Source organism: Hypomesus transpacificus, chromosome 8 (assembly GCF_021917145.1).
Source record: "Hypomesus transpacificus isolate Combined female chromosome 8, fHypTra1, whole genome shotgun sequence".
NCBI classification, from domain to species: domain Eukaryota; kingdom Metazoa; phylum Chordata; class Actinopteri; order Osmeriformes; family Osmeridae; genus Hypomesus; species Hypomesus transpacificus.
In genome coordinates, this window is record NC_061067.1 from 3,406,474 (window position 1) to 3,432,941 (window position 26,468).

The window sequence follows — 26,468 nt, forward strand, 5'->3', positions numbered from 1 at the left end:
TTTAACCAATGACGTTTTTATTGCCTGACTCAATCGCAATCTACAAAACTAACAAACATCTACACAAACTATTCAATGTAAACATAAATAACATACAAATACAGTTAACATTTTACATTTCATAAAATAGGAAAATATTATATATTGTCATTCAGCATCAGGTATTCAACAACTGGGACAAGCTTTCAAGGCACTTCAGTAAGTAGGCATTCATTGAGTCTTGCTTTTTCTCTGCATCTGATGGGAAGACACGCACACAAACACAGTTATTTCTACAGATTACTAACTCAGCTATTCTTAAAATTCTCTATAAGGAGACATTCTTGGTAATCAAAGAGAATAAATGTATAACCCCTACTGTACCTTTCTTAGTGGCAGCGTAGGCCTCATCGACCAGGAATCTGACTGAAGGACACTTCAAAGTGGTTTTGGCCTTTGTGGAGAAAACAATGACAGGCTAGGTTAGCAACAGCTTAACTCAATGGATCTCTACAGGGCTGAAATTCTCTTTACAGTTTAGAAATCCAACTCTCTCCAACAAATTTCTTACTTTTGCATTTTGAAAAGACATGGAAAAGCTACCCTGGCAAGAAACCAGTGTAAATCTAAGGAGGTGAGGTCTGTACTGTAGCCTACTTTCTGGTTGTTGTGGAGGAGGGCCCACAGGGCCGAGGCCCCCATGGACTGGATATCTGTGTCTTTACTGTCCAGGCAGGAAACCAACACCTTCATCGCCTTGTCTGAGATGCAGCATACAAACAAACGAACAGCAGGACGTTAGAAGCATCTTTGTGGTTGGTTGTCTTTGATGACACATGGCCTGGTTTATGTCATCAACCTTGTGGATCTTTTGTGCAGAGGAAATGAGGGTACATTTTGTAACTTTTTCCAATCCTCATCTCTAAATATGTACAAAAGGAGGGTTTTGGCATGGGTAAACAGTTTTCTCCACTGACGTCATTAACCACAACAACTCACACAGAGGGGGAATCAGCTTGAGGATGTAAGAAAGACCACTTCCTTTAACACCCCCAAAGTCTCACCTTTCCCTCTTGCAAACACACAAACAATACATTATTGGCTGTTGGGTTTCAGTTCACTGTGAGATACTTACATTTACATTTAGTTATTTAGCAGACGCTCTTATCCAGAGCGACTTACAGTAAGTACAGGGACATTACCCCGAGGCATGTAGGGTGAAGTGCCTTGCCCAAGGACAAAACGTCATTTGGCTCAGCCGGGAATCGAACTGGCGACCTTCAGATTACTAGCCCGATTCCCTAACAGCTCAGCCACCAGACTCCCCCACATACCTCTATTTCAACAACCAGCATTTCTTAAAAAAACGCCAAGACTTTTGCTTCAGACAACTGTCCCTGGAAGAGGCGACTTTCCAGTGGAAACAACCCTCTCCGCATTCCCTCCCTCCCATCTTCCCCGTACGTGCGCTGCACTGTGTACCGTTGGCGAGGAGGCGGGGCTTGTTGGCCGAGCTGAAACAGACGTTGTGGAGGATGAGGACGGCGTCGGCGGCCAGCGGCCTGTTGCCGTGGCGATGCTGCCCGGCGACGTCGACCAGCAGTTCCAGAGCTCCGTTGAGCCTGAGGACGTTCAGCTGGCCGTCCTCGCCCTGCGTCAGACACACCAGCAGGCGCAGCCACAGCCCCAGCAGACCCCCCGCCTTCCCTCCGCCCGCCTTGGGGACTGGAACAGCCAGGAAGCCCTGCAGGAAGTGACTCTGGACGAGGAAGGAGAAGGGGAAAGTGGAAGGAGAGAGCTGTGTGAGTTGTGAGGCGTCGCACAGACTAAGCTGAGAGAGAGCGGAGAGTCAGGATAGGTCAGCATGCTGCTCTCTCAACATAAAGAGGAGAAGGAGAAAGCTGCGGATGGGGGCGAAGAGAGCATGAAGTCATGAAGTACTTTAGGATGTACTGGACACTGCGTGTCTCTGCTGTTTCTAGGCCAGAGGCTAAAACACATTTTCTGTCAAGAAAATGAGGGCAAGCTTTTTTTATTTTATAGATTGTAGCAATTACCAATATGCAAATGTATAACCTAGTAAATACACTATCCTTAAATAGACTTCGGAATGGTTAGGAAAGTACCAACTGCGGTTCTGATTCAGCTAAACGATTCCACTCGGTCACTAGATGTTCTCCATTGTTTTCTGAAACTGAAAGTTACACAGTTCCTGTGGTTCCACTGAGGAAGAATTGGTTCTCGTGCTCCTAACCACTTTCTTCACTCAATTAGTTTTGCAATCTGCTGAAGTGAAGCTCTCCCTGAGAAAGGGAAAATGCAGAGCTGGGACAGGGGGAGTTTGTCACCTTGTGCAGAATGCCCCTGCATTCTCGAGACACAGCCAGGTTGGCCAGCAAGGAGAAGGCCAGCCTCTGGACCAGGCTGAGATCAGAGGCTAGCCCTGAGGCCAGCCTCATCACCAAGTGCATGAGGGAGCCAGCTCCTCTAGGGCCAGGAGCCACACCCACACCACCAGTACTGCACAGAGCACTGCATGCTGGGAAACAGGAAAGGGGGGCATGGAACACAAGGGAAGAATGTATGTAGTTAGTCAAAAACACGGACAACACTGATGACAGTTTCTATTAACAGACTAACACTCATATTGCTCCATTCACACTGGAGAACGGCTAAAAATAAAATGTAATTTTGGAGAAAAAATTGACTGACGTCAGAAAATATTGACCCTGACAATTTGCTATTGCATCATCTAAGCTCACGCTGAGAAGCACACATGCGGGCACACACACACACGCGTTCAGACTGGAAGCTGTCTGAAAGGATTTCCGATGCACGACGCAGCATCCTGTCTCTATATCCCCTGCTTTCCACGACCTAAAAATTCCTGCACAGCTCTTTGATAGCATGCACACGCACACACACAAACCGAATGGGTAGATGATGAAAGGACCCAGTACCCGTTTATCAAAGTCAAAGCCCGCTTGCTCATTCCTGCACACAACTCTAAACTCTTTCTATTGATCTCCCATGACTGTTTCTCCGTTATACAGTGGGTTTCAACCTCTTGCACACTCAACCACCAACACAGACTCTCTCTCTCTCTCTCTCTCTCTCTCTCTCTCTCTCTCTCTCTCTCTCTCTCTCTCTCTCTCTCTCTCTGTCTCTCTCTCTCTCTCTCACACACACACACACACACTCACACACTCACACAGGAATATCAATGTTGTAAGAGACACTGGAGTGCTTTGTGGTTTTGGTCTAAAGCTCCCAGAGATGTGCAGGCCAGAGCAGAGCAGCACCATCCAGCAGCAGGGTGGGGCAGCCTGCTCAGAGCAGCCTGCTCAGGGCCCCTCACAGGGGCGCTATTGTCAGGCAGCAGGCTAGCCAGCGCTGGCCTTATACAGTGGAACAGAATGTTGTTTAACTGTCATCAGAGCAGACAATGGGGCTTTTGCTGGGACTGTGTATGACTCAGTCAGATCTCTGACCACAGACGCAGACTCTGCTAAGCACGAGCCAGGCACTGTGCCTGGACAGACACACAGACAGGACGCACAGACCTACACACACACACACAGACCAATTATCTCTCCGTCCCTGTCTACTTCTCTTGCCCTGTCTTCCACAAACACCCACCCACCCAGGTTACCTGCAGGGCAGCTGGCAGTGTAGACACACAGCAGTTCCAGCGCTGCCTCCATGACAGCGTCGTCCCCCAGCAGCCAGGGCCAGAGAGCTTGCAGCACGGCGGCAAGGCGAGCATCAGTAGCCACAGCCTGAGCACACACACACACGTGCATACACACACACACACAAACAGACACACACACACAGACACACACACACACACGTGCATACACACACACAGACACAGACACACACACACACCCAGACAAGGCGCGTACACGCACCCACCCACACAGATACTTTTATGTTTCTACATTTTGCTAACCGTGCACAAACACAAGGCTAGCTCATAACTGTAGAGGGAAGTGTTTCATTAAAGCCTCTTCCCATATAGACCCTCCTATGCAAATGTAACTACAGCTTGGTTGAGGATATGTACCAATTACCATCTCTGATGTAACGGTGGAGGAGGCCAGCCAACAGCCTCGAGGCTGAGCTGTCTGAGTTAAGGGTCTCATCAGACATAAACAGGCCCATCAGCATGTGAGTGAATCTAATTCTAGACTCAGCACCAGTGCAATGGCCTTCATTAAAAAACAATCAGCGTGTGTGTGTGTGTGTGAAGGGGGGGGGGCTATTCAAAGGCCAATACCCACTTTGCACTCGTCGTTGTGGTAAAGACAATTCCTGAGGATTTCGGCGGCCATCTTAACCTCCCTCATGTAGCTCTCCTCCTAATGGCACAGTGGACAGTGTAAATAACCACCAGCATGCCGTGACAGAAACCTCAGCAGAGACAATCGATTTGATTCAGAACACTAACAATCCAATGGCTTTACAACTACAACAGCTATCAGGAACCTCGTCAGAGAGAGTATACATCGGTTAGTCCTCCTAACACATAAATACCAAGCTCAAAACTCAAACATGGTCTAGTGGATGATTCCTCGGGTACATTCCTGTTTGTTCCCGTGTCTGTTGTTGTGAGGCTGTGTTGCCAGGTAGATGCAGCCCTGCAGCCCTCCAGCCCTCCTGCCCTCCAGCCCTCCAGCCCTCCTGCCCTCCAGCCCTCCAGCCCTCCAGCCCTCCTCACCTTCCTCCTGGGAGCTGCTCTGCCCGGCCTCACAGACTCCAGCTGCAGCTGGGCCTGGCTCTGATTCAGCTGCTCCACACATGTGTCCATCAGGCCGGCTACAGCACACACACACACATGCAGACACACACACACAGGCAGACACACACAAACACACAAAGGTCAGACAAAGTCAGTGAAACAGTCTACACATAGAACAGTGTTGGACATGAAGCAGACGCCCTCAGGGGAAGTTTAAACTAAGGGGTTCTATCTAGAAACAGGGAAGCTATTTCATTCTCCTGGCCTAGTTAGAAAATGCCAAATGTAAAAGTTGTCCTCCAGAGAAGGTCCAGTCCTGTATAGTCTGGTAGTCCTACCCTTAGCCGCGTGGTCCTGAGCTGTGGGGCTGCAGGCCAGCAGGGCTGCCAGGGCTCTGCCAGTCATCTTCTTCACCGGATCCTGGAAAGACCTCTTCTCAAAGCTCTAGTATTCACACACCAGGGGAAGCAGAATCACAGTCTGGACTAGGAGACCCAGCACCTCGACTACATCATCACATCTGCAGTGAAACTAATGTCACTTTGAAATGTACCTCTGTGCTCCTATAAATGATAAGAGAGCTGTTGCCTGGTCAGAGTTGGGAAGGTTGTGGTACCTGTAGGAGAAGTTCACACATCTGGCCACCGGGGGCGCCACTCAGTGCCTCTGAGAGGGGCGTCACAGGGTGCGGGGTCGCGACCTTTAGGGAGCGTCTATTAGCCTCCTCAGACAGCAGCACACACAGGAAGTCAAGCGCCGCCGCGTGGAGAGGGAGCTCCGAGTGATCCACACACACAGATAACGTGTCTGGGGAGAAACACACACAAACAAACAGACACACACACACACACGGACACACTCACACAGACACACACACAAACCCGGACACACTCACACACGCACGGTTACACACACACACACAAACACACGGGCAAACACACACAGAGGCATTAGAGAAGGGTTTTAAGAGGCACAACATAGTCAACGCGTGTGACAGAACTAGACTAGCTTCAGGTTTTATGAATGAATCATCATGGTGCAGCCTACTGAAACTAATTCACACAAGACTCAAATCCCTAACCAGCTTAAAGACACATTCAAGCCTGAGGGCTTTCATTATACCTACCACATGGTCGACATGGCACGAGCAGTCATTAATCGCACGCTCGCATGCACGCAGACAGACAGACAGACAAGCTCAGCATTGATCTTGTGCTAGGCTCATCGGATTCCCCCGCAGCTCTATTAGTCAGAGGGAGGAAGACCGCGAGGGGAGGAAGCAAGGACAAAACGGCATGTTCTCACTCCCCAGCAGTTGGCCACGGCACACACACACACACACGCACCCAGCAGGGGGTAGGTGTGTACCTGAGAAGGCCTGCCAGCCTGGTCCCAGCACAGCACAGACAGATGGATGAGCCTTGAAGCCGTCCCTCCTAACCAGGGTAGCCAGGAGCGTCAACAGGTCTGTCCAGCATACACACACCGCAGCCTGGACTGGCACGTCTGACGACAGGCCCAGGAGAACCGGAGACAGAGAAATATATATATTTACACACACACACGCACACACACACAGAGGGGATCAAATAATGGCAGTGGAGTAAAGACTGGGTTAGCTGGCTGATCTTATGTTGAATAACACATCACCAAGGACTACTAAGCAGTAGTCAACACCAAATCCAGACATGTTGGTACTCTATCTGCAAGACAGTGGTCTTTTAAGTCTATTGACTCGCCCACAAACAATCAAAATGTAGTAACTGTAAAACTGTAATGATTTGAATCGATTTCAATGTTCTTCTGTAGAGCCCTGAGAGAGATGTTGTTAATAGAGTATTAGATAGAGTGTGTGAACATGCTGCTGGACTGAGTCCAGACACCCAGTCTGGTATGAGAGATATGTCCCACCACCAGAGTCTCTCTCACCTAAGTCTTTGTTATCGAGCGTGAGGACAGCAAAGACATTGGTCAGCAGGGGTTTGAGGAAGTCGGCCTGACCAATCAGCTCCTTGCTGATCACGACACACGCCTGCAGCAGCTTGCAGTAGCTGGACAGGTACTGGAGCAGGGTGAGAACCTGGAGGAGGAGGCAAAACAGACAGAACACAGTCAGAACACCCTCAGCTCCTCACCTCCACAGCATTCGAAGCAACTCTGGAACCCACTGACCAGGTTGTGTTCTACTTGATATATTGGGTGGGAGTCTGTTAAAAAGCTGTGCCCTTGACAGTGTGTGTGGGTATATGGAGAGCTGACTGGGAGACTGCAGTCCATGCTCTACATACCTGACTCCTGATGCCCTCTCTGACTCCAGGGAGGGTGGGTGAGGTCCTCAGCTCAGACACACAGCGCTCTATGGCCCTCCAGTCCACCAGACTGCAACACATAGCCAGCAGAGAAGTTACATCTATCCTAGTTGGTCAGGCTGTCATGTTTGGTACAAAGGTTTTGGTAACTACTTTTCTTATCCTGAAGCACCTAGCATGCACCTACCTCGAGACCCCAGCTTCAAACTGGAATCAAGATGTATTTTTAGCGATTGTATTTTGGACGTTTGGACTGGAGATGCTGACCAAACCATAACAATTAGCACTCAGGTGTACTTCACATGAGCTTCAGCGTTGGTCCAAATGTGGGTGTGTTTAAGGTCTAACCTGGCCAGCGATTGGAGGAGAGCTTCAGTGTTGGTCCAAATGTGGGTGTGTTTAAGGTCTAACCTGGCCAGCAACTGGAGGAGAGCTTCAGTGTTGGTCCAAATGTGGGTGTGTTTAAGGTCTAACCTGGCCAGCGATTGGAGGAGCTGGCTGTGTTGCAGCGCTCCGAGGGTGAAGTCGGGAAGGACGGCCAGCAGGTTGTGTAGGAGGCTGCACAGTGCTGACAGGAGGTCAGGGGTCACGATGGCACAGGCCTCGGCTGAGGGGTCGCCTAGCCGGGAATCCTGGGACACGACAGAGTTGCTGGTATCTGTGTCACTCTGGCCTGTACGGACACATGAGATTTACAGGTAAAAATAAAACAAATAATTGCCAAAAAATTCTAATAATAAAAAAACTGTTTGGATTTACCCAAAATGTGATTGGTTTTAGATATGACACATGCTATACACACACACAGACACACACATGCTATACACACACACAGACACACACAGACACACTACCTTGAGCCATAAGTCTGCTGGCAGGTGTGTCCTGGGCAGTCCCAGAGGGGGAGGAGCCTGCAGGGGAGAGAGGTCTGGACCCCCCAGGTAGGAGCTGTGATGGACAAAACACGAGGACCAATCAGACGTCAGACCCCACCTCCCAACATGGCTACCAACTTGGTGAATTATGGTTTTAGGAGTATTCAAAACATTTAAATCATCTTAAAGCTTTACGTGGTGTTTTTCTATGGCAGACTGGCTTCCAGTGGAGCAGTATTTTCAGCCACTCTGATTGCCTATGGCACTTCCATATCTTGGGAGAACATTTTGAACATATTGTGATGCTAACCAAAGTGCTGGAGGTGGACATGGAGCCAGAGGCCCTGCTTTGGTTGTGGGCAGCAGGAGCATAGGACCTCCACAGGTTCAGAGAGTCCTCCGCCTCGCGCCCGTCCTCTGGGCTCGGGGCGGGGGCAGGGGGGGAGGGCTGCAGGGGGAAGGTGTAGCGTCCACGGTAGCACGTGGAGGCCATAAGGGAGATGTGCTGGAAGAACTGGCAGTGGTAGAGCAAGGCTTGAAGGGCAGGCAGGCCCACCAAGGACACCCCAGACGCCTCGTCATGAACACACGGGTTCTGCTGGGAGGAAGGAGAGAAAGGGCGAGGAGAGAACAAAGAGAGAGGGAGAGAGGGAGGGAGGAGGAAAAGTAAATCAACTCATGCAACACCCGACTGAGACAAGACAGCAGGACTACAAAATAACTGAGTTATGAAGCGACCAGAGGCCTTGAAAAAATAACAGCCCGACAGAAAGAGGAGGGGAAAGACATGAGAAAGAGAGTGAGAGAGAGAGAGAGAGAGAGAGAGAGAGAGAGATAGAGAGATAGAGAGAGAGAGAGAGAGAGAGAGAGAGAGAGAGAGAGAGAGAGAGAGAGAGAGAGAGAGACAGAGAGAGAGAGAGAGAAACAAAATATGCAGGAACAGAGGGGAAAGAGAGAGAGTTAGGAAAGAGCGAGGGGTGGAAGTAAAAGATTGAAGCCACTCTTTTCCTTCACAGTCATTGTGGGGTTTGTTTAGTGACCTGCCAGGGGGAGTCTTTGGCCTCGTCTGCGTTGGCAGGCATGGGCATCACCAACAGATTTTGCAGGATAAATGCTGCCTGGAGACATAAAAACACACACATACACACAAGGTGAGCTGAGAACACAAGCAACACTGCCCTCTACTGGTACCCAACTGATGTGCATCAGCAGTCAGCCTGCAGTCTAAAACTAATTTGGGTTTTGCAGCAGATTTCCTGATGTTTGTGCAGATCAAAGAGGACAGTTAAGCATTACTATCTGATCAAGTTTACTTTGATTAAAAGAGAACATAGTATTTATTTATAAGAGACACACATCTCTTAGAGGACTAGACATTTGACACCAGTTATTTGACTTGAATGCCGTTTGGAAGCTGAAATCCTGCCTGGCAATTTCTACTGCGTGGTATATATTGTGTTGCACCATTTGATTCTGTGGCGTGATTTCGAGTGGTGTGGTGTAAGATGTTTCCCTGCCTGGCCCCACCTCTCTGCGGACCATGCTGCTCTCCTGTCGGTCCAGCAGGATGTTGAGCAGGGTGCCCCACAGGCCCCCACTGATGTTGTGGCAGCTGGCACACAAAGCATGGCACCCACTGGGCAAACAGGACAGGGAGGAGCCCACCCCCAGGCTGGCAAACCTCACCTGGTGGGGGAGAGGGAGGAAGGAGGAGGGGCGTAGAAGGGAGGATAGGGTTGCAAAAATAGAAACAGGGAGAGAGAGAAATAGAGGGATAGAGAGAGAGAGATGGAAATAGAGGGATAGAAAGAGAGAGAAATAGAGAGAGAGAAAGAGAGAAAGAGAGAGAGACAGAAAGAGAGAGATGTTATATGTAATACTCAGTATAATGTCAAGTACCACATGTTTGTGTGTGCATGTGTGTGTGTGTGTGTGTCTGTGTGGGGACAGCAGATTATTAAGTGATGGACACCTGACTCAGCATCTGTCCCTCAAGTGCCCCCTGAGAGCTTCTCCATGCATATTTGAATTTGTTGGTTATTTGTTCTGGCATTGGTGGCATTTACAGTGAGGAATGCAAATACAGATCCTGCTTGTCTAGGGAGTCCCTCAGATTGACTTGTACGGGGACTTACATTTTGAAAATAAAACAGAACATAAGTCTGCAAATGAGCATCTATCAATCTGCCATTTGCTTTTCACTGCCACTACAAGGGAACTGGAGCATAGGTCCAACAGAAAATTGGATTATCCCTCAAATCAGGTTCTTTTTGTTTTGTTTTTTTACAAGTGTTCACGAGTGTCTGTGAGTTGCTAGGTTGCTGTTGTTGTGGTGTTTTGTCATGGTTACCTCTGGGTCTCGGTCTACCCACAAAGGAATGAGCCAAGCCAGACCCAACTGAGACCCACTGGGCTCCTCAGAACCCGTATCATGCCCCAAAGACCACTGGGAAATGAAGTCCTAGACCAGTCCAGAATAAATAAAGAAGTCAAACAGAGGACAGACTGAATCCTTATACATTCCTAAAGCCACAACTGGCACGTTGTTATATTTACATAACGTAAAGTAAGCACTGAGACATTGTGGCTGAGACATTTCATTGGTCGCTCTGACCTTGTCCTTGTCCTTGTCCTTGACCTTGTCCTTGACCTTGTCCTTGTCCTTGTCCTTGCCCTCTGCGATCATCTCATGGGACAGATGCAGCAGGCAGATGATTGCATTCTTGGTGACCCCTTTCCCCATGAAGGACATGGAGTTGCCCCCCCACTCCACGTAGAAGGAGGAGATGACCTGAGGGGGGGGAAGGCACAGGGGTGAGAGTCCGTCTGAACAACGACGGCAAGAGGAGGCGTCCCTCACGTCAAGATGGTGGTCATTTGCGCTGCATTTCTGAGTAAAGAGTCTGACTCCGTTACAGTATCCTCATTCACTGCATGTAAATGAGGGTTAAGTACAGCTGGAAAGCAGACTGTGCCTTTGCTTTGATTTCCCTTCAAAGGGAGCGGGCCCCGTCTCCGAGGAGACGTGAGAGGCCAAGGCCAGATGAGCCCCGCGGCTACACGGCAGAGGGCGAGGCAGGGGAGGACTGGGTGGAAGGTGGGGGAGAGGATGAGGACTAGGGGAGAGGGCTTAGGGTGGAGGGCTGTTGGAGGAAGGTGAGGGCTAGGGGAGAAAGCTTAGGGTGGAGGGCTGTTGGAGGAAAGTTGGGGGCTAGGGGAGAGGGCGTAGAGTGGAGGGCTGTTGGAGGAAAGGTGAGGGCTAGGAGAGAGGGCTTAAGAGTGGAGGGCTGTTGGAGGAAAGGTGGGTGCTAGGGGAGAGGGCGTAGGGTGGAGGGCTGTTGGAGGAAAGGTGGGTGCTAGGGGAGAAGGCTTAGGGTGGAGGGCTGTTGGAGGAAAGGTGAGGGCTAGGAGAGAGGGCTTAGGAGTGGAGGGCTGTTGGAGGAAGGTGAGGGCTAGCGGAGAGGGCGTAGGGTGGAGGGCTGTTGGAGGAAAGGTGAGGGCTAGGAGAGAGGGCTTAGGAGTGGAGGGCTGTTGGAGGAAGGTGAGGGCTAGCGGAGAGGGCGTAGGGTGGAGGGCTGTTGGAGGAAAGGTGAGGGCTAGGGGAGAGGGGTGTAGCTGGGGTGAGCTCAGGTTAATTTACATGCCTTGGCCAAGCGTTTGAAAGTGTATTAGAGTTAGCTTGAACAAGGACTCGTACATCCTGGCACTCTGCAGGAGCTGGTCCGAGGCCAGGCGAGGCTGTGCTGAGCGCCAGATGGAATCTGCAGGGATGATATCTCATCAGCAGCTTAACGGCATCGTCTGCATATTTAATTGATGAAAACTTTATCTATTCGTATCTCGTAGCCATATTTGGGGGGGATTTTAATTAATTCCACAGGTAGGCCAATACTTCTAGGACATGAATTAATTTCGGTGGGCAGAACAAAATTCTGCCACTGCAAATTCCATCTGTCTCTGCTTGGAAAAGAGTTCCCCCAAACAACACACACACACAAACACATTAAAGCACAACACATAAAGACAGACCACAGATGCATGCACAAGCGCACGCACATACACGCACAAACACACATACACGCACAAACACACACGCACACATGCACAAACACACACGCACACCCACCCACACACACACACGCACACACACACAGCTACCTCTAGCAGGCCGCTGAGGTACTTGAGACGGAGAGCGTGGGGCTCCAGTGACTGGCACTGGGAGCTCCAGCCAGGCCGGGCCGTCAGGTGGACCATGCCCAGCAGAGTCCTCTCCAGGCTGGGCAGGCCATAGAAGCGTGGGGCGTCTGACAGGCGCAGGCTCTGGAGCAAACGCAGGGCCAGCTGGCTCTCAAACGGGCCCGCCATGGTCAGACACAGCCTGGACAGAACACAGATAAGGCATAATGAGAGAGTTTATGTGGATCGATGGGCAGCTGTGCTACTGAAAGTAAAGTATGGATTGTTTCTTAAATTCCAATTGAATTTATTGTCTTCATTATAGGAGTCATCGCCTAGGATTTTGGATATTAACTTCCACATTATCAGACATCAGGTGGTTTGCAACTTAGACTTGAGAAAACATCTTTCCATGCAGCCATAGGCATCGTTCTATTAGACGTGGTAGCACTTTAAACATTCATCTTGGCCCTACAGGCATCTAAATAATACCACAAGTCAGCACATATCAGTGTGCATAACACTGATTCATCCATTTTCAACAAGGAATCCTAATTCCATAGAGATATGCTGTGTACATACCTGTCGGTGGTGCGTTGGAGGCGGCGCAGCAGTGTGTTAAAGAAGGAGGTGAGTTCTCTCTGGAGTCTCTGGTGAAGCAGGTTCCTCAGCTCCTCAGGCTCCCCCTGGGTCTGAGCCTGGGTCTGAGCCTGCATGTGGGGCTGGGTGTGGGGCTGTGTGTGGGGCTGCGTGTGGGGCTGCGTGCCCAGCAAAGGGGCCAGCAGGGAGTGTGTTTCCTGCATTGCACATGGAAACACACACACACGTGCACCAGCACAAACGCACACAAAAAGCAAACACGTGCACACACAGCCAAGAACATATTTTCATACTGTGCTTGCTTTACTACATGCTAGTTAATATACATAGAGACCCAGTCCTATGTTGGGGGTGTGTGTCTGATGTGTGCCCCATGCCCAGCCTCGCCAGCCTACCTGGTTGAGGAGGAGCTCCATGATCCAGCGCAGATCCTGGTCGTCCCTTTCAGACTCAGGACAAGGCTGATCGAAGTGGCCGTTCAGAAACGCTACAATGTCCACCAGCAACCTCTCGTCCTCCATGCAAGCTGGCCGCACCTGCAGAAACCTGCACTGAGCAAAGGCGGGGGGGAGGAGGGAGGGAGGGATGGATGGAGGGAAAAAGAGGGAGAGGGAGAAAGAGAGAGAGAGAGAATTAGAAGGGGAGGGAGAAGAGGGTCAGACAGAAAGAAAGACAACATTTCATTAATAATATGTCGGACTACCTTAAACTTAAACTTTTGAGACACGTTTTGTTTGTGACACCCATGTACTAAATGGGATTGTGTACCTTGCGATGGCCGGTTGCCAGGTGACTGAACGCAGTGTGTTCCGGAAGCCTGTGTGGGCCTGTGTGAGGGCCAGCCTATCAGTGAGTCGGTAGAGGAGGAGCCTGGACACAGCAGAGGTCACAGACCTGTGTCCTGCCGCCATGACGATGGCCTGGATGCAGTCTCGCAGGCCGCTGGGGAGGTGCGTTGCCCGGAGCAACAGTACCTGTGCCTCTGAGAGGATGAGGTCACTGTGGAAGCTGGGTAGGAGAGGGTGAAGTTGTGGGATATTGATTACGTAAGCACAATGCCAGTAGCACAAATACAATGATCATGACCAACTGGCAATCACCGGTTGGTGTGATAATTGACTGATTTGAAGAAGGTGCGTCAGCTGTTAACAACCCTTTAGTGTTCCAAAATACTTCTGTCACAGTCATGCGCTAGCAAGACACTGTGCTGTGGATAAGGAGTGTTTTATGGTTTTCATAGGCTCAGCTCCCCAGACATGGCTGAAGCCTGTTCCTAGCCTGAAACGTGTCTTACTCGGCCGCGCTGCTGCGTTCCTCCAGGAGGGCGTCTATCCCCGAGTGCCATGCAGAGTTCCAGGCCAGCTGCAGGGCGTGCCTGGCTGGGGGGAGGGACAGCAGGTCGGCAGAGGGGGGCAGGACTGAGCAGTGGGGGCTGACCGCATGATGGGACGCTGATTTAAATGGGAGATTGTACCTGGAATAGAATAGGGAGGGGGTGGGGGGGGTACCGTGCACAATGAGGCTTCAGATCATATGAGCACACACTGAGATATAATTTTGTATGACGAAAGTGCGAGAGTGCGTTACCTGCGTAGTACTGACACAGGGAGAGAGAAGGGCGAGAGGGACGACGTGCCAGCTTTGTCACACCTAGAGAGAGAGAGAGAGAGAGAGAGAGAGAGAGAGAGAGAGAGAGAGAGAGAGAGAGAGAGAGAGAGAGAGAGAGAAAAAATTGAGAGAGAAATAGAGAGAGAAAGAGAGAGAGAGAGACAGAGATAGAGATAGAGAGAGAGAGAGAGAGAGAGAGAGAGAGAGAGAGAGAGAGAGAGAGAGAGAGAGAGAAAGAGAGAGAGAGACAGAGAGAGAGAGAGAGAGAGAGATAAAAGGCAGAGAGTAAAAGACTGAACCCAGACGTTATCACAACAGCTGACTATGAACAGGCCGTAGCGCAAGATGAGAGTACTCACCATGTGTCTACCGTGGCTATCTCATCAAAGAGCAGCAAGCACATTAAAGTAGCCAACTCGCGCACATCTCCTCCATTCTCCTTAATGAGCAGTGTAGCTAGCAGGGAGGCAAAACAACCATTAAAACCACCCAGTCACTTTATTAAAATACAAATGTAAGGTTGGGGGAAGGGGCTTCACTGTACACCGCCTGCTATGAAAACACCGCCATTTAGGTCACCACTGCTCGGTGCATGTAATTAGGTCTTGTCAAAGAAGCTCTGGGCAAAAGTGGTAAACAAGATGTACTTAGCTGCAAATGTAACTAAGTGACTGTGAAAGTGTTGTGAAAGATGCTCAGGGCAGTGCTACCCTGATACGATGATTAGCAAAGGACGTCTTGCGAGTGTGCCTCAAAAGCTAAGCAACATCCTGTGTTGGGCTGTGAGCGTCCCTTCCTGAGTGTGGTGAACGTACCCCTCAGCAGAGCGAGGAGCAGACCGTTGTGCTCCGCCAGCCTGTGCCTCAGGGAGGGGTCTGCAAACACCAGCTTCCTCAGGATACACACACAGGGCTCCAGCAGGCTGCCTAGGCTCTGAGGGAACACACACACACAAACACACACACTATAGTGTTAACTTGAATGAACAGATGGGTATACTCAGGCTTGTATGTAATTAGCAAAACCAGCAATGCTGGACTAGTACTTTCCCTTTATCAGAATGAAATTCAATCCCATAGAATCAGCGGATTACCACTCGGTGAGCCCTGGATTAAGAACTCAACTCTAATTGCATTCGACTGGCTCATGCTGGGCACCATTAACGCTGACTGGCAGTTTCATCCCTGTCACACACAAGCTTCAAAGTACACTGTCCATGTTCAAGAGCTGTACACACACACACACATCATAGACACACAGACACACAACCGTCCACTCTACTGGTTGATTCAAGGGCAGCCGTCTCCTTCCAGTGATGGAGGACTTCCATCTTGATTTAGGTTTGACGTTCAGGCCTCACCTTCACCCTCCCATTTCCCTTTGTAGGGTGAATGATGTCCTTACATGAACTGTAACTCAGTCAGAAATCCAAAAAATGGCTGCATGTTGCTTTTGTATTTCTGCTGGGTGTATGTCTCCCAGGGCGGCCCCTTCCCCAGTGTGTGCAGGGTCTCACCTTCACGTCCCCGCTGACGCTCTCTGTGATGAAGGCCGTGACTGTGTCGGCCACTCCTAGACTCTTCAGCACAGGGTGCATGGCTGTGTCTGAAGACACAGCGGACGGACAAACGCGTTAGCCACAGGTGAGCCCGCGGTGCAGCGGAAGCCTCTTTAAAGCGTGGGGGGTTACACGTTACCTTGCAGGACGACGGCCAGCTGCTCGGCAGCTGACCTGCGCAGGGAGGAGGCTACGGTGTCAGAGGTCAAGATGGCAAACAGCTTCTCCACTGACTCCACCTGAGACCCACACCACCAACGGAGGAGTAGGAGGAGGGTGAGCACAGTGTGTGTGTGTGTGTGTCTTCCTCTGAGTACGTGCGTGTGTGTGTGTGTGTGTGTGTGTGTGAGACTGAGTCCATGCGTTAATGAAGCCGAACCTTAAGGAAAGACCTGTCGCTGCTGTCCAGGGTGATATCCAGGGTCCTGCTGAGGCAGAAGATGGAGGGCAGGGAGGAGAGGGCCAGGGCCTGATCACTGGCCAGGTAGGAGACCAGGTGCTCCACCGCTTTCACTCTCACTCTGAAATAACAAAGACAGGGTCATGAGTCGGTCACTTGTTTCTACTAGAACAGCTATCTATTCATTTGTTATGTCTAGCAAACACTATTAATGCAATTTAGAATTTCCTTGCAAAAAGAGACCTTTGAAGAATAAGAGGCAGCTTTGACAAAATTGTAATAAAAGTATTAATGCCACTTGAAAAGCGTTGATCCCACGTTTAATGAGCTGAAACAATTATCCCAGAAATTTCCCCTGCACACGCACAGCTTATTTCTTATGAATGTGAAACCCATAAATGAGGGCCTGAATGAATACATCATATATTCCAATCTCTAATATAAAACACAGAATAAATCCACATTTATAGCAATACTAACAGATACAGATTTATGTAAGACATAACGCAACAACACAATAAATAATCTATTATCTATCTACTTTAACGCATCAAATATTCAACCAACCAACCAACGATCGATTAATCAATCCATGTCTATTGCCTGTCCATCAATAAATCAACGTAGGACTTATTTTTGATTCAGCAATTAAATCAATCATATTACGCCTATGTTGTCTAACCCTCTAAGGACTGTCAGAGGTTCCAGTTTGAGCAGATTGATGTCTACATATTCAGCATGGCTGTGTGGATAAGCAGCATAGTGAGGTTCAGGTTAGCTGATGAGAACATCACCATGCAGCAGGAGCCAGCTGTAACACGTCCATCAGAACTGTTATAGAGCAGAAAACACTCCACTCCTAGACACTTCTCTGATTCAGCAAACCCCACGAGGTTTGATGTCCAACTCATCAGACAGCCAACCAGACACACAAGCAGGTTTCCTTTCAACGCATGCACACAAACTACACAAATTAGCTCAGAAACACACACACGCACGCACACACGCGCACGCACACTCGCACACGCACACACACACACACTCACGTCTGCTGTTTAGTGAAGAGGAGCCGGAGAGCAGCTCTCAACCTGGCGGTGTTTGGCACCATGTCATCTCTCCCCAGCTTTGACACTTCACTTATCAGCAGCACATAGTTTCCCAGAGCATCCTCTGTGTCTGCATAACTCTGAAACACACACACACACAGAAAAACAAACGCAGGCAGGCACACACACACTGTTTTCAGGCTGCTTGAACAGACAATGGGTAACACATGGGAATTCTAGCTGAGCAGGAAAGTAAATAAATATGCATAATTTTGATTACAGATGGTTTGATCCATCCTCTGCTGACCTGGCAGGCACAGTGCTGGGTGGGCTAGTCTAATCAAATCTAACTTGACGACCAAGTCAAGATCTTTTGCATATTCATGCCCATTTTTTCAGTACTGACGTTGTTTTTGCCAAGCATTTAATAAAAGCTTTTTTTCTGACATGAAAAACAACAACATCACAATATATGTAAATTTGAAAATTACAAAATATAGTTTGGCCCAGGTTCAATATGCTGCTGCTGCACTGCAGGAATAGCAAAATTACCCTTTGATTACTTTTTTTATTGTTAAGAGAATCCTCTTTAAAGTGGCTGCATAACAGGTTCCAAATGAGATTTCCCTTTCTGAGCTGTACGCTCCTACTCTGGTGATCCCCAGCCATCAGAGCACAGTACACAGGCCCACACATCACTGTACCTGCAGTATAGGGATGACTGGGTAAAGTGCCTCGTTGAATCTGTCCCAGGTGGAGGCTGTCATCATCAATCTCCCTTTCAGCAGGAACAGCAGGATATCCTTGGCAGCCGCATTCACCTATGGATCACACGTCAACTTTTGAACCCACAACAGTAAACATTAAACAAGCTGTTACAGTATAAATCAAGCCACAAGCGCTAACAGAGCCAACATGGATGCTTCTGGATGCTTTATGGCTATGTGCATGTAGATCGGCCTCATGTCTCAGTTTAACCTGACCATAAGCAGTCACTTAGGACAAAATGATAGCTGACTGATGATAACTATATGTTTTACACACACACCTTCTCCGCTGGGTCCTGGAGGCCAAAGGCACTGATCTCATAGAGGACTCTTGCATGAAGCAGGAAGCAGACCCCAGTGCAGACTGATGACCCAGGCTTGGCCTTATTCTGAACCCCCAGACAATCCTACAGGGGGCAAATGTGAGGATATAAAACTTGCTGTCATGACTCAGCGCTGCACGGATGACCGTAACAAACCCCATTAGAGGCAGCACTCACCTTGACCACGCTCAGGGTGCAGGAGTACGTCTCAGTCTTCACCGGGAGAAGGGGGTGGGACAGAAGCTTGAGGAACACCTTCTGACTGTGTGTTTTTAGGAAAGGGCTGGCCTGTTCAATCTTCCACCTGGCAGACACCCCCCCCCCCCCCCCCCCCCCCCCCCCGCAACAGGAACAGAGGGACATGAAGCAACAATTACATTCTGGAAACAAGCCAATCAAAACCTTGTAGCTTGACTGTTTCTCATAACAGAAAATGATATCTATACAACACATTAAAAAGAAAAACTCCATTATTCATCATGACAACTCATGGACTGGCAGGATTCCAGTCCACAGTGGTAGGATCTTACAGGTTGGAGCAGATGTTGATGCACTCCTTGATGATGGGGAGGTGCTGGTGAAATGGAAGCCCGTCTACGGCCTGGTCTGCCAGCTCCAGCAGCTCCGGACAGTTCTTCTCCCCCTGTGAGAAGAGAGGAAACATGCTCTATACATGCAAGTGCACACCCTTGCTGGCAGCATCCCAACATGTGCAACACAAGGATCGTTCCGGAACCCCTTCTCGTGTAGGAAAACGTGTTTGGTAGGGGTGGGGGGGGGAAATCGATTCACATTCGAATCGCGATACAGTCTTCTAGCGATTCACAAATTTCAAAAAACGATTATTATTATGTTTTTTGTTGTTGTTTTTTTATCTTGGAAAATCGTGAATCGATTTTTTTATCGAATCGTGACACCAAGAATCAAATTGAATCTTCTTCAGGGGGTTGGGTACCTCAGCCTGCGTGTCTTTGAGGAAGGCACAGGTGGACTCCATCCAGAGAGCCGCACGGGTCACCCTCCGGTAGAGGGCGTGGCCGTCCGAATTCACCTGCTCCAGGTACGCTACGGCCGCCTCGTGCATGCTGGGAAACACCAGGCTGAAGGGCCTGTCCAGGGAGAGAGGGAGGAGGACGGCCACAGTGCTCTCTGGGAGGTTCTCACTGGCCTGGGACGGAGAAGAGGGAGAGGCTGAAGTCACACGGCTGAGATGAAACAGACAGGGAGTTCACACACGCGCACACACACACACGCACACACACACAAACACACACACGCACACACTTTTTCCAGAGGCAGGACGGTCTGCAGGAGCCTGATGGTGAACACGGCCGTGCCTACGTAGGCCATCCGGTGGTGGAGCAGGCAGCCGGGAGGACTATCGGCTGGACAGCTCTGGTGATATCTCAGGATCTCTCCCATCTCGGCAACACTGCTCTGCAGCTTCTCTTTCTGGAAAGCAATTGAAGTCGCAATCGGTCACCACTTAAATCTAGCTGACTTACCGAGAGTCATAAAAAAAAAAATGAACACTTGAGGTTTTTGATTGATAGAAATGACTGCTACCAGTGGCGAATCGTTGAACCAATCTTTTATAGTAGTCAAGAGAGTTGACAGCCTCATAATTCAAGGCTACAACAGCAGGTAATGCCCAGCAGGGGGCAGCAAATATCCTTCCCATATACCGGCTTACAAACTCACAGGACAAACCCAAAGGTCCATCCCATAACACTGGTCTTCAGATAAACATGACAAAACAGTCGTCATCCTAGGATACTCTGGGCCTGTGTAAAACATTTCATAGCAGGGGGGGGGTACTGGGCTTAACAAGTCTACAAATCTCCCCACAAAGCACGTAGACACCAGCAGGGACAAACAGCTCAACACCAGCGCTCTCCAACCCTGTTTCTGAAGAGTTACCTTCCTGTACGTTTTTGCAGTTCAATGGTTCAATACCTGGTTCAATACGGTAGCCCAACAAATTATTAGAACCCAGTGTGCTACATTCTGGTTGGAGCCTAAAGGAACAGGAAGGTAGCTCTGCAGGAACAGGGCTGGAAGTTGCTCTCCTGTGCCAGACCTATACACTGTAACTCTCAGGAGGGCAGTGGCAACGAACGGTATGCTATTTACAAAACCTGAGGCACAAAATGTCTACATTCATCAGACATTCAAAAACATATCCAGAAAATCAGTCACTCTATATATTGCTAGCTATAAAACCTTAGCTAGCAAGAATCCATTTCAAAGTGAAGTTAATTGTGCATGTGAATACCATTGGCTTCTGTAGGATAATGATCTAAATAGGCTGTTTGTTTTGTGAGCATGTGTGTGCTTGTGCATGTACAAACTAAGCACATCTAAACACACCCTTGACATAACACACTGTGTTCCATATCAAGCATGCCCTAGGTGACTGCAATCTGCATTGTATACAACCCATTTGTTGGGAAGTACAGCAATTAATATTCATAAAGATAAATGTTGTTGTTGTTTCGACTTGCCAGCTCCCTTCCCAGCAGGGTGTGGTCTTCCCAGACCAGCTCACACACACTGTCCCCCAGCAGCACACTGTCCCCCAGCAGCACACTGTCCCCCAGCAGCACTAAGGTCTCACACAACAGCTCCAACACACGCTGGAACACACGCACCCCATCTGAGAGTCACACAGAGTCAGAGAAAGAGAAAGTGAACAAGAGAGAGAGAGAGAGAGAGAGAAAGGATGAGAGGGAGAAAGAAAGAAAAAAGAAGGCGAGAAAGAGTGAGAATAATGAAGGTACACTCGTCATTTAAAAAACACACCCTGCAACACCTTCATTTGTTAGGAATTACAGGAACACATAGTGGGACACTTTCACAATCACTCTCTATAAGAAAGAAAAGGGGGGGTGGGGGGGAGTGGTAAGAGAGCAGAGTAGATACAAAAAATATATATGATTGAAGTGTCAACCGAAAGGGACAAAGAAACTATGACGCGATCACAAACGCACACCTGTCCTGAGCAGGGGTATGGCATGCTCCATGGTGGTGACTGCAAACTGGGGCAAGCTGAGCTGCTGCAGCTGCAGCTCCAACACGTCCTCTGCCCCCAGGTCAGGCAGCTCCAGCTGGGCAGCGTCCGCAGGAGAGTGGGGGGTCTGCCTCAAGGCCTGGGACCCTCCTCCAGCTCCACGGGAGCTGCCGCTGTGGAGGGCCACAAACGAGGAATTAAAGGAAAAAAACACGAAACAAGTGGGTGTGACAGAAACAAAGGGGGCTGTGGAGGAAAAACAAGCCCAGATAAGTCAAACAAACCTGCTGGAGGCGGCATCGCCGTCCTGGCCGTCCCCGCTGGCCCTCTGGCCTGTGCGGCCCACGACGGAGGGCCTGGGTGAGCACTCTGCCCCAGGAGAGGAGGCCAAGGAGCGCTGGACCTGGGTCCCACGGACGTCCTGGGAGTAGGACAGGGACGAGTTCTGGGACACTGGGTCTAGGATAGACTCAAACTGGTTATCATTTACATTTAGTCATTTAGCAGACGCTCTTATCCAGAGCAACTTACAGTAAGTACAGGGACATTCCCCCCGAGGCAAGTAGGGTGAAGTGCCTTGCCCAAGGACACAAAGTCATTTTGCGCGGCCAGAAATCAAACCGGCAACCTTCAGATTACTAGCCCGACTCCCTAACCGCTCAGCCACTTGACTCCCTTATCACCATCCCACTTGGGAATTGATACAATACGCCTATGAAGATGTAGGTGGGAGACGTGCTATTTTAGAGTGGGCAGCACAGAATGGGTATGATCTATATTTTGTGTTGGAGATGAGTGTCTAAGTGAGATGTTCCCTGATACTGTACTTTGTGGCCATTCAAGTCCCTGGACTATTTAACAGTGAATAGATCTATAAATAGAGGTGTTGTGAGATAATTGGTGTGCCAACAGCCTGATACCTATGCAAATGAATCATAATTAATGCATTAGGAGCAATAAGACTACCATGTGAATCATCAGCTTTTTTCTCTCTATACTTAGACACATGAATTAAGAAACTCAGCTGCCGTCAGGATAATAGCTTTGCTTTTTCTATCTATGATCTCACTTTAGTTGGGAGCTGCTGTTTTTTAAAAAGGTAACATTTTAAAACCTTGCTTTGCCGAGTAGAAGCTGGGGTCTTGATGGAAGCGCAGTCTGGTTCTAAGAGCCCCACTGAGCTGTTGGAGGCAGGACACCGCCTGCAGGCGTAAGTACCCTGCCTCCCCCTCACCTGGACCGAGCCTTAGGAGGGACAGAAGGTTCTGAGGAGAGACAGTGGCAAACACTGAATCATGTAGGCTACAGAACAAATCATAATCATAAATCATTTTCAACACCACAAGGTGCTCGACCACATGATACTGGAGAAGAAAAAAAAAAAAGTATCCTTCAGAACTTGGATGATCGGCACCAAAAAAGGGCACTTGGAGTATCACCATTTCAACTTGCCATTTGTTCAATGCAAGATGAATTTCCCTGCCTCCTGCCAGTAACGTCATGCCTCTAAATCAGAGTCCTTTGATCTACGCAGGTCTAGCGGCAGTAGGAAGGCCAATAATGACTGTTGCATCAAAATGGAGGAACTATGACACCTATCTTGGATCAAGGTGTGTAAAAAAAGCAGAAAGGGATAAACAAGTGGTGTTACCTGGACTATGCTGGGTCTCTGGAGGAAGATCTCAGCTGGGAAGTCCTGCATGATGACATCACGCAGCAGTTCGCATGTGCTACGGACCAGGTTGTGGTTGTTACTCCTCAAAGAGCTGTGAAACAGCAGAAAAACACACAGGATGTTTGCGTCTGAGCTAGTATGAACCGCTTTGGGTGGGTAGCCTCGTCTATTATATTATTATATTTATATTTAGTCATTTATCAGACGCTTTTATCCAGAGCGACTTACAGTAAGTACAGTAAGTACAGGGACATTCCAACGAGGCAAGTAGGGTGAAGTGCCTTGCCTAAGGACACAACGTCATTTGGCACGGCCGGGAATCGAACCAACAACCTTCTGATTAATAGCCCGACTCCCTAACTGCTCAGCCATCTGACTCCTTGTAGTAACACATGTACCTGTGTTATGTTGACATCTGCAAACTAGAGATTGATAAACACTCACCTCTCATTAGATGACAGTATGTGTCGGTCTGTAGTGGTCAACGTCAGCCATGGGAATGTAGAAAACTTTAAGCATCTCACAGTGTTACTCACTGTAAAAGTAGATATACACAAATAGATCAACACCAATTGTGTTTCACAACATAATTACCATCTACAGATGATGACTGCTCCTTCCTATGTACTACTGATGTGGATGGGGCCAAAAGCAGAGCAGGTGGTTCCATACCTGCTTTGCTCTGTGGAATGTCTGCCTGGTTTGGCTTGCCGCTCTGGAAGTAACCAACTGTAGGAGCACTCTGCTCTACGGGGACTGCAACAACATTTATATTGGATGTAATGAAATTGTACTCCAACTAGAGAACACTCCAATGAATTAGGCCCAAATAAGTAAGTAGCCCTGGCCTAGCATAGTCAATAAATATTTAGGTGTGTGTGTGTGTGTATTATTTGCCATCAAAGATGTGTAGCATACATAGCAAAATACTGAAATCATTATATTCATCAACAAATCACCAACAAAGATTCAATGCCCCTCACATGTAGATGTCATTACAGCCTGTTCTTGGGAGTAGACAGTCGGACCAGCAGTGAACAGTTCAGGCAGATGAAACAGCTGGTCGACGATGCCATCAACAACAGTCCTTAACTCAGGCTCCACGTTGGGGGAGAGTTGTGTGAAAAACTCCACTGCCCCAACATCTCTCAGCATCTGGGCTCCCGTCTCGTGCTTTGGGGACAGAACATGTTAAGTGTCTAGCTAGTAGCTAGTGAACTTACAAACCAATACCTAGATCATATTGAGGACATTTGGACAATAATACATCCAACTTCTTTAAGCATTGTGGTGTCTTCTTCACTGTTTCGTACAGACATGGCTATGTCTGTCATATAGTGTAGATTATAACTGCATGAAGTGTCCAGTTGACATTCAATATATATGTTGTGTTTAGCTTACCTTATTTGGCAAGGTATTCAAAATAGAGTATAGACCTGAAAAACTACCAGTCAGTACAGTAGGTTGGATACAATTTATACTTTTACCTTAGATAGTGTTCTCAGCAGTTGAAGGACCTCCTCTTGCATTGGCACCTCAGGAAAGTTAAACCATTCCAGAAGAAGGACGAATAGCATTCTCTCTTGTACCACATCAGAAATGGACAATAGGCAATGGTCCAGTTTACATATGATGCTCTTCAGAGCACGAACTCTGATCTCCAACAAAGAATGACCTGTTTTGAGAGGCAGACATGATTGACAAGTGCCTTCTACTGTAAAGTCTGAACAGCTAGCCTAAAGAAACTCAGCACCAGATATCTGTAACCAACTCTTAGTACTCTTAGATAGTCTGGTTAGATAGTAAATATATTAATATATGGTTTAGTAGGGCGTCTACAGATAGGCTAGCACATTGTTTTGCGGTTAGTTGTTTTCAAACTTTTCAACTTAAGCTAAAAGCTTGCTACAGTAGCTTTTGGGAATTAATTTGTCAAACTGCGTCGTTCTTACCAATTTTCCTAATGAGAGAGCGTATTTCCATGGCCGCTGTATGATTATAACCCAACAAACGAAGGGTTGATAACTATATTTTCATTAGCCTAGGCAGTTCGTCCGTTTTTTCTGTTGTTGACAACATTGACTGCCCGGGGTTCGTTTTCAATGTACGCGCCAGTGTCAGTTCTTGTTGCTTCCTGGTAGTCGTAGTGCATCTTGGGGTGCATTCAAGAAACACATTTGCAGGGTCGTATTAAACGTTCAAGTCTCTTTCTCTTTATATTTATATATATAAACAATATGGCAGCAAACATGCCCACCATCCTGCCTTTATTATCAATTTTGCCTTTCCCCTCTAGGATACACCAGTTAAATGCCACTCCACATACTGTCAATAAACAAGACCGTAATATGATTATAGGCCTCTCCCATCAGATTCTCAATGTTTGGAGAAGCATTTGAACATCTAAAAGGCTTTTCATTTCTGACACATTGTGAGTGAAATGTTGAGACCATCCAAATGATCATTCCGTTCAATTAATCTCCAGTGTTCTAAAGCATCACAGCTGCTCAACGTTACTTTTCCCCAAAAAAGCAAAGGCCTGATTTCAGAGGTTATCTGACTGTAATAATTCAATTGCTTGAATTCTCACACTTGACAGGTGATGCAGAAATATGATTAGTCTGTAGAGGTGATAATTAACAACCTTAACAAATTATACTTTCACGCGATAATTATATAATCACGCAGTGCTTGAGAACCCTGTTGGGGATTAAGAGCTTTTGAACGTGCACCTTTGCTTCTGGTTTGATGCTGCTGTTTGGGGAATGTGTAGTCTACTGCCTTCAATGGGCAATTACATACCCTCCTCCCTTTGACGTTAAAAAGTAATTACGTTTTTTTTAATCAAACCTTTACTCTTCTGCTTGCTGTTGTTTACTCTTGAAGTTATACAAACTATTCTACTCTCATGTAGCCTGAAGAGTCACATGTTAAGCCTCTTAGCTGTGTTTCCATCCACCTCAAACTGATGCGACATCAGACATATCTTAAAGCAGGGCTCTGAGACTTAAACTTCACAAAGAAATATGTTGACATTCAACTGATCCCCAATGAGAATACAAGACAACCTCTTCTCTGACAGATTTCAAAGAACATGGCACCTCTTCTGGGGGACAGCTCCTGTGACCAGAGCCCTTCATCTGTCTGAACAATACTGTGTGAGAGAGTTACCCATGACTATTGAGTAGGTTCAAATGTTTCAAAGCGTGCAGTCTCTTTTTTGCCATGAGTCTGCTTTTAGCTGTGTTATTCTTGTCAAAAACAAGACTTCTCTTCAAATACATGAGAAGAGGCCCATTGTGAAAAGCCTCCAGTCCAACTCAATTGTTATCGTGTTTTTTTGTAATTCACAGCGTTTTCAGCTTAATTCTCTGTGAACACATTTCTGAATATCTATA

General features: G+C 48.2%; 1 protein-coding gene across 2 annotated transcripts; it reads right to left on the reverse strand.

Moving 5' to 3' along the window:
• On the reverse strand, nucleotides 1–25,191 carry rttn (rotatin). 2 transcript variants are annotated; one of them, XM_047023638.1, is made up of 48 exons: nucleotides 25,023–25,191; nucleotides 24,558–24,745; nucleotides 24,054–24,243; nucleotides 23,743–23,826; nucleotides 23,515–23,605; nucleotides 23,047–23,161; nucleotides 22,510–22,660; nucleotides 21,680–21,854; nucleotides 21,378–21,568; nucleotides 20,890–21,041; nucleotides 19,670–19,837; nucleotides 19,341–19,553; nucleotides 18,916–19,028; nucleotides 18,563–18,689; nucleotides 18,344–18,469; nucleotides 18,000–18,116; nucleotides 17,296–17,435; nucleotides 16,229–16,370; nucleotides 15,989–16,088; nucleotides 15,808–15,896; nucleotides 15,107–15,224; nucleotides 14,651–14,747; nucleotides 14,271–14,333; nucleotides 13,978–14,157; nucleotides 13,452–13,691; nucleotides 13,079–13,229; nucleotides 12,666–12,880; nucleotides 12,066–12,285; nucleotides 10,558–10,698; nucleotides 10,258–10,368; nucleotides 9,435–9,593; nucleotides 8,948–9,025; nucleotides 8,218–8,502; nucleotides 7,887–7,980; nucleotides 7,507–7,705; nucleotides 7,012–7,102; nucleotides 6,653–6,803; nucleotides 6,092–6,229; nucleotides 5,340–5,530; nucleotides 5,062–5,167; nucleotides 4,703–4,800; nucleotides 4,266–4,343; nucleotides 3,632–3,758; nucleotides 2,328–2,518; nucleotides 1,462–1,738; nucleotides 637–740; nucleotides 364–433; nucleotides 1–237 (listed from the first exon to the last, which is right to left on the reverse strand). In XM_047023638.1, exons 1-48 carry the CDS (start codon nucleotides 25,051–25,053, stop codon nucleotides 158–160), a joined length of 6,756 nt encoding a protein of 2,251 aa, XP_046879594.1. In that variant the 5' UTR covers nucleotides 25,054–25,191; the 3' UTR covers nucleotides 1–157. The 2 variants fall into 2 exon arrangements, with proteins under 2 accessions (XP_046879594.1, XP_046879593.1); XM_047023637.1 differs by having other exon boundaries at nucleotides 10,522–10,698.
• Between the last annotated feature and the right edge of the window lie 1,277 nt (nucleotides 25,192–26,468).

Bases quoted from the DNA above. Each gene is read 5' to 3' on its own strand.
- rttn (XM_047023637.1), bottom strand. From the start codon at position 25,053: ATGGAAATACGCTCTCTCATTAGGAAAATTG. The intron at 19,029-19,340 runs GTACCCAACCCC...CTCTTCTCACAG, and splicing joins TCAAAGACACGCAGGCTGAG to GGGGAGAAGAACTGTCCGGA. The intron at 7,981-8,217 runs GTTAGCATCACA...TGTCCATCACAG, and splicing joins TGTCCACCTCCAGCACTTTG to CTCCTACCTGGGGGGTCCAG.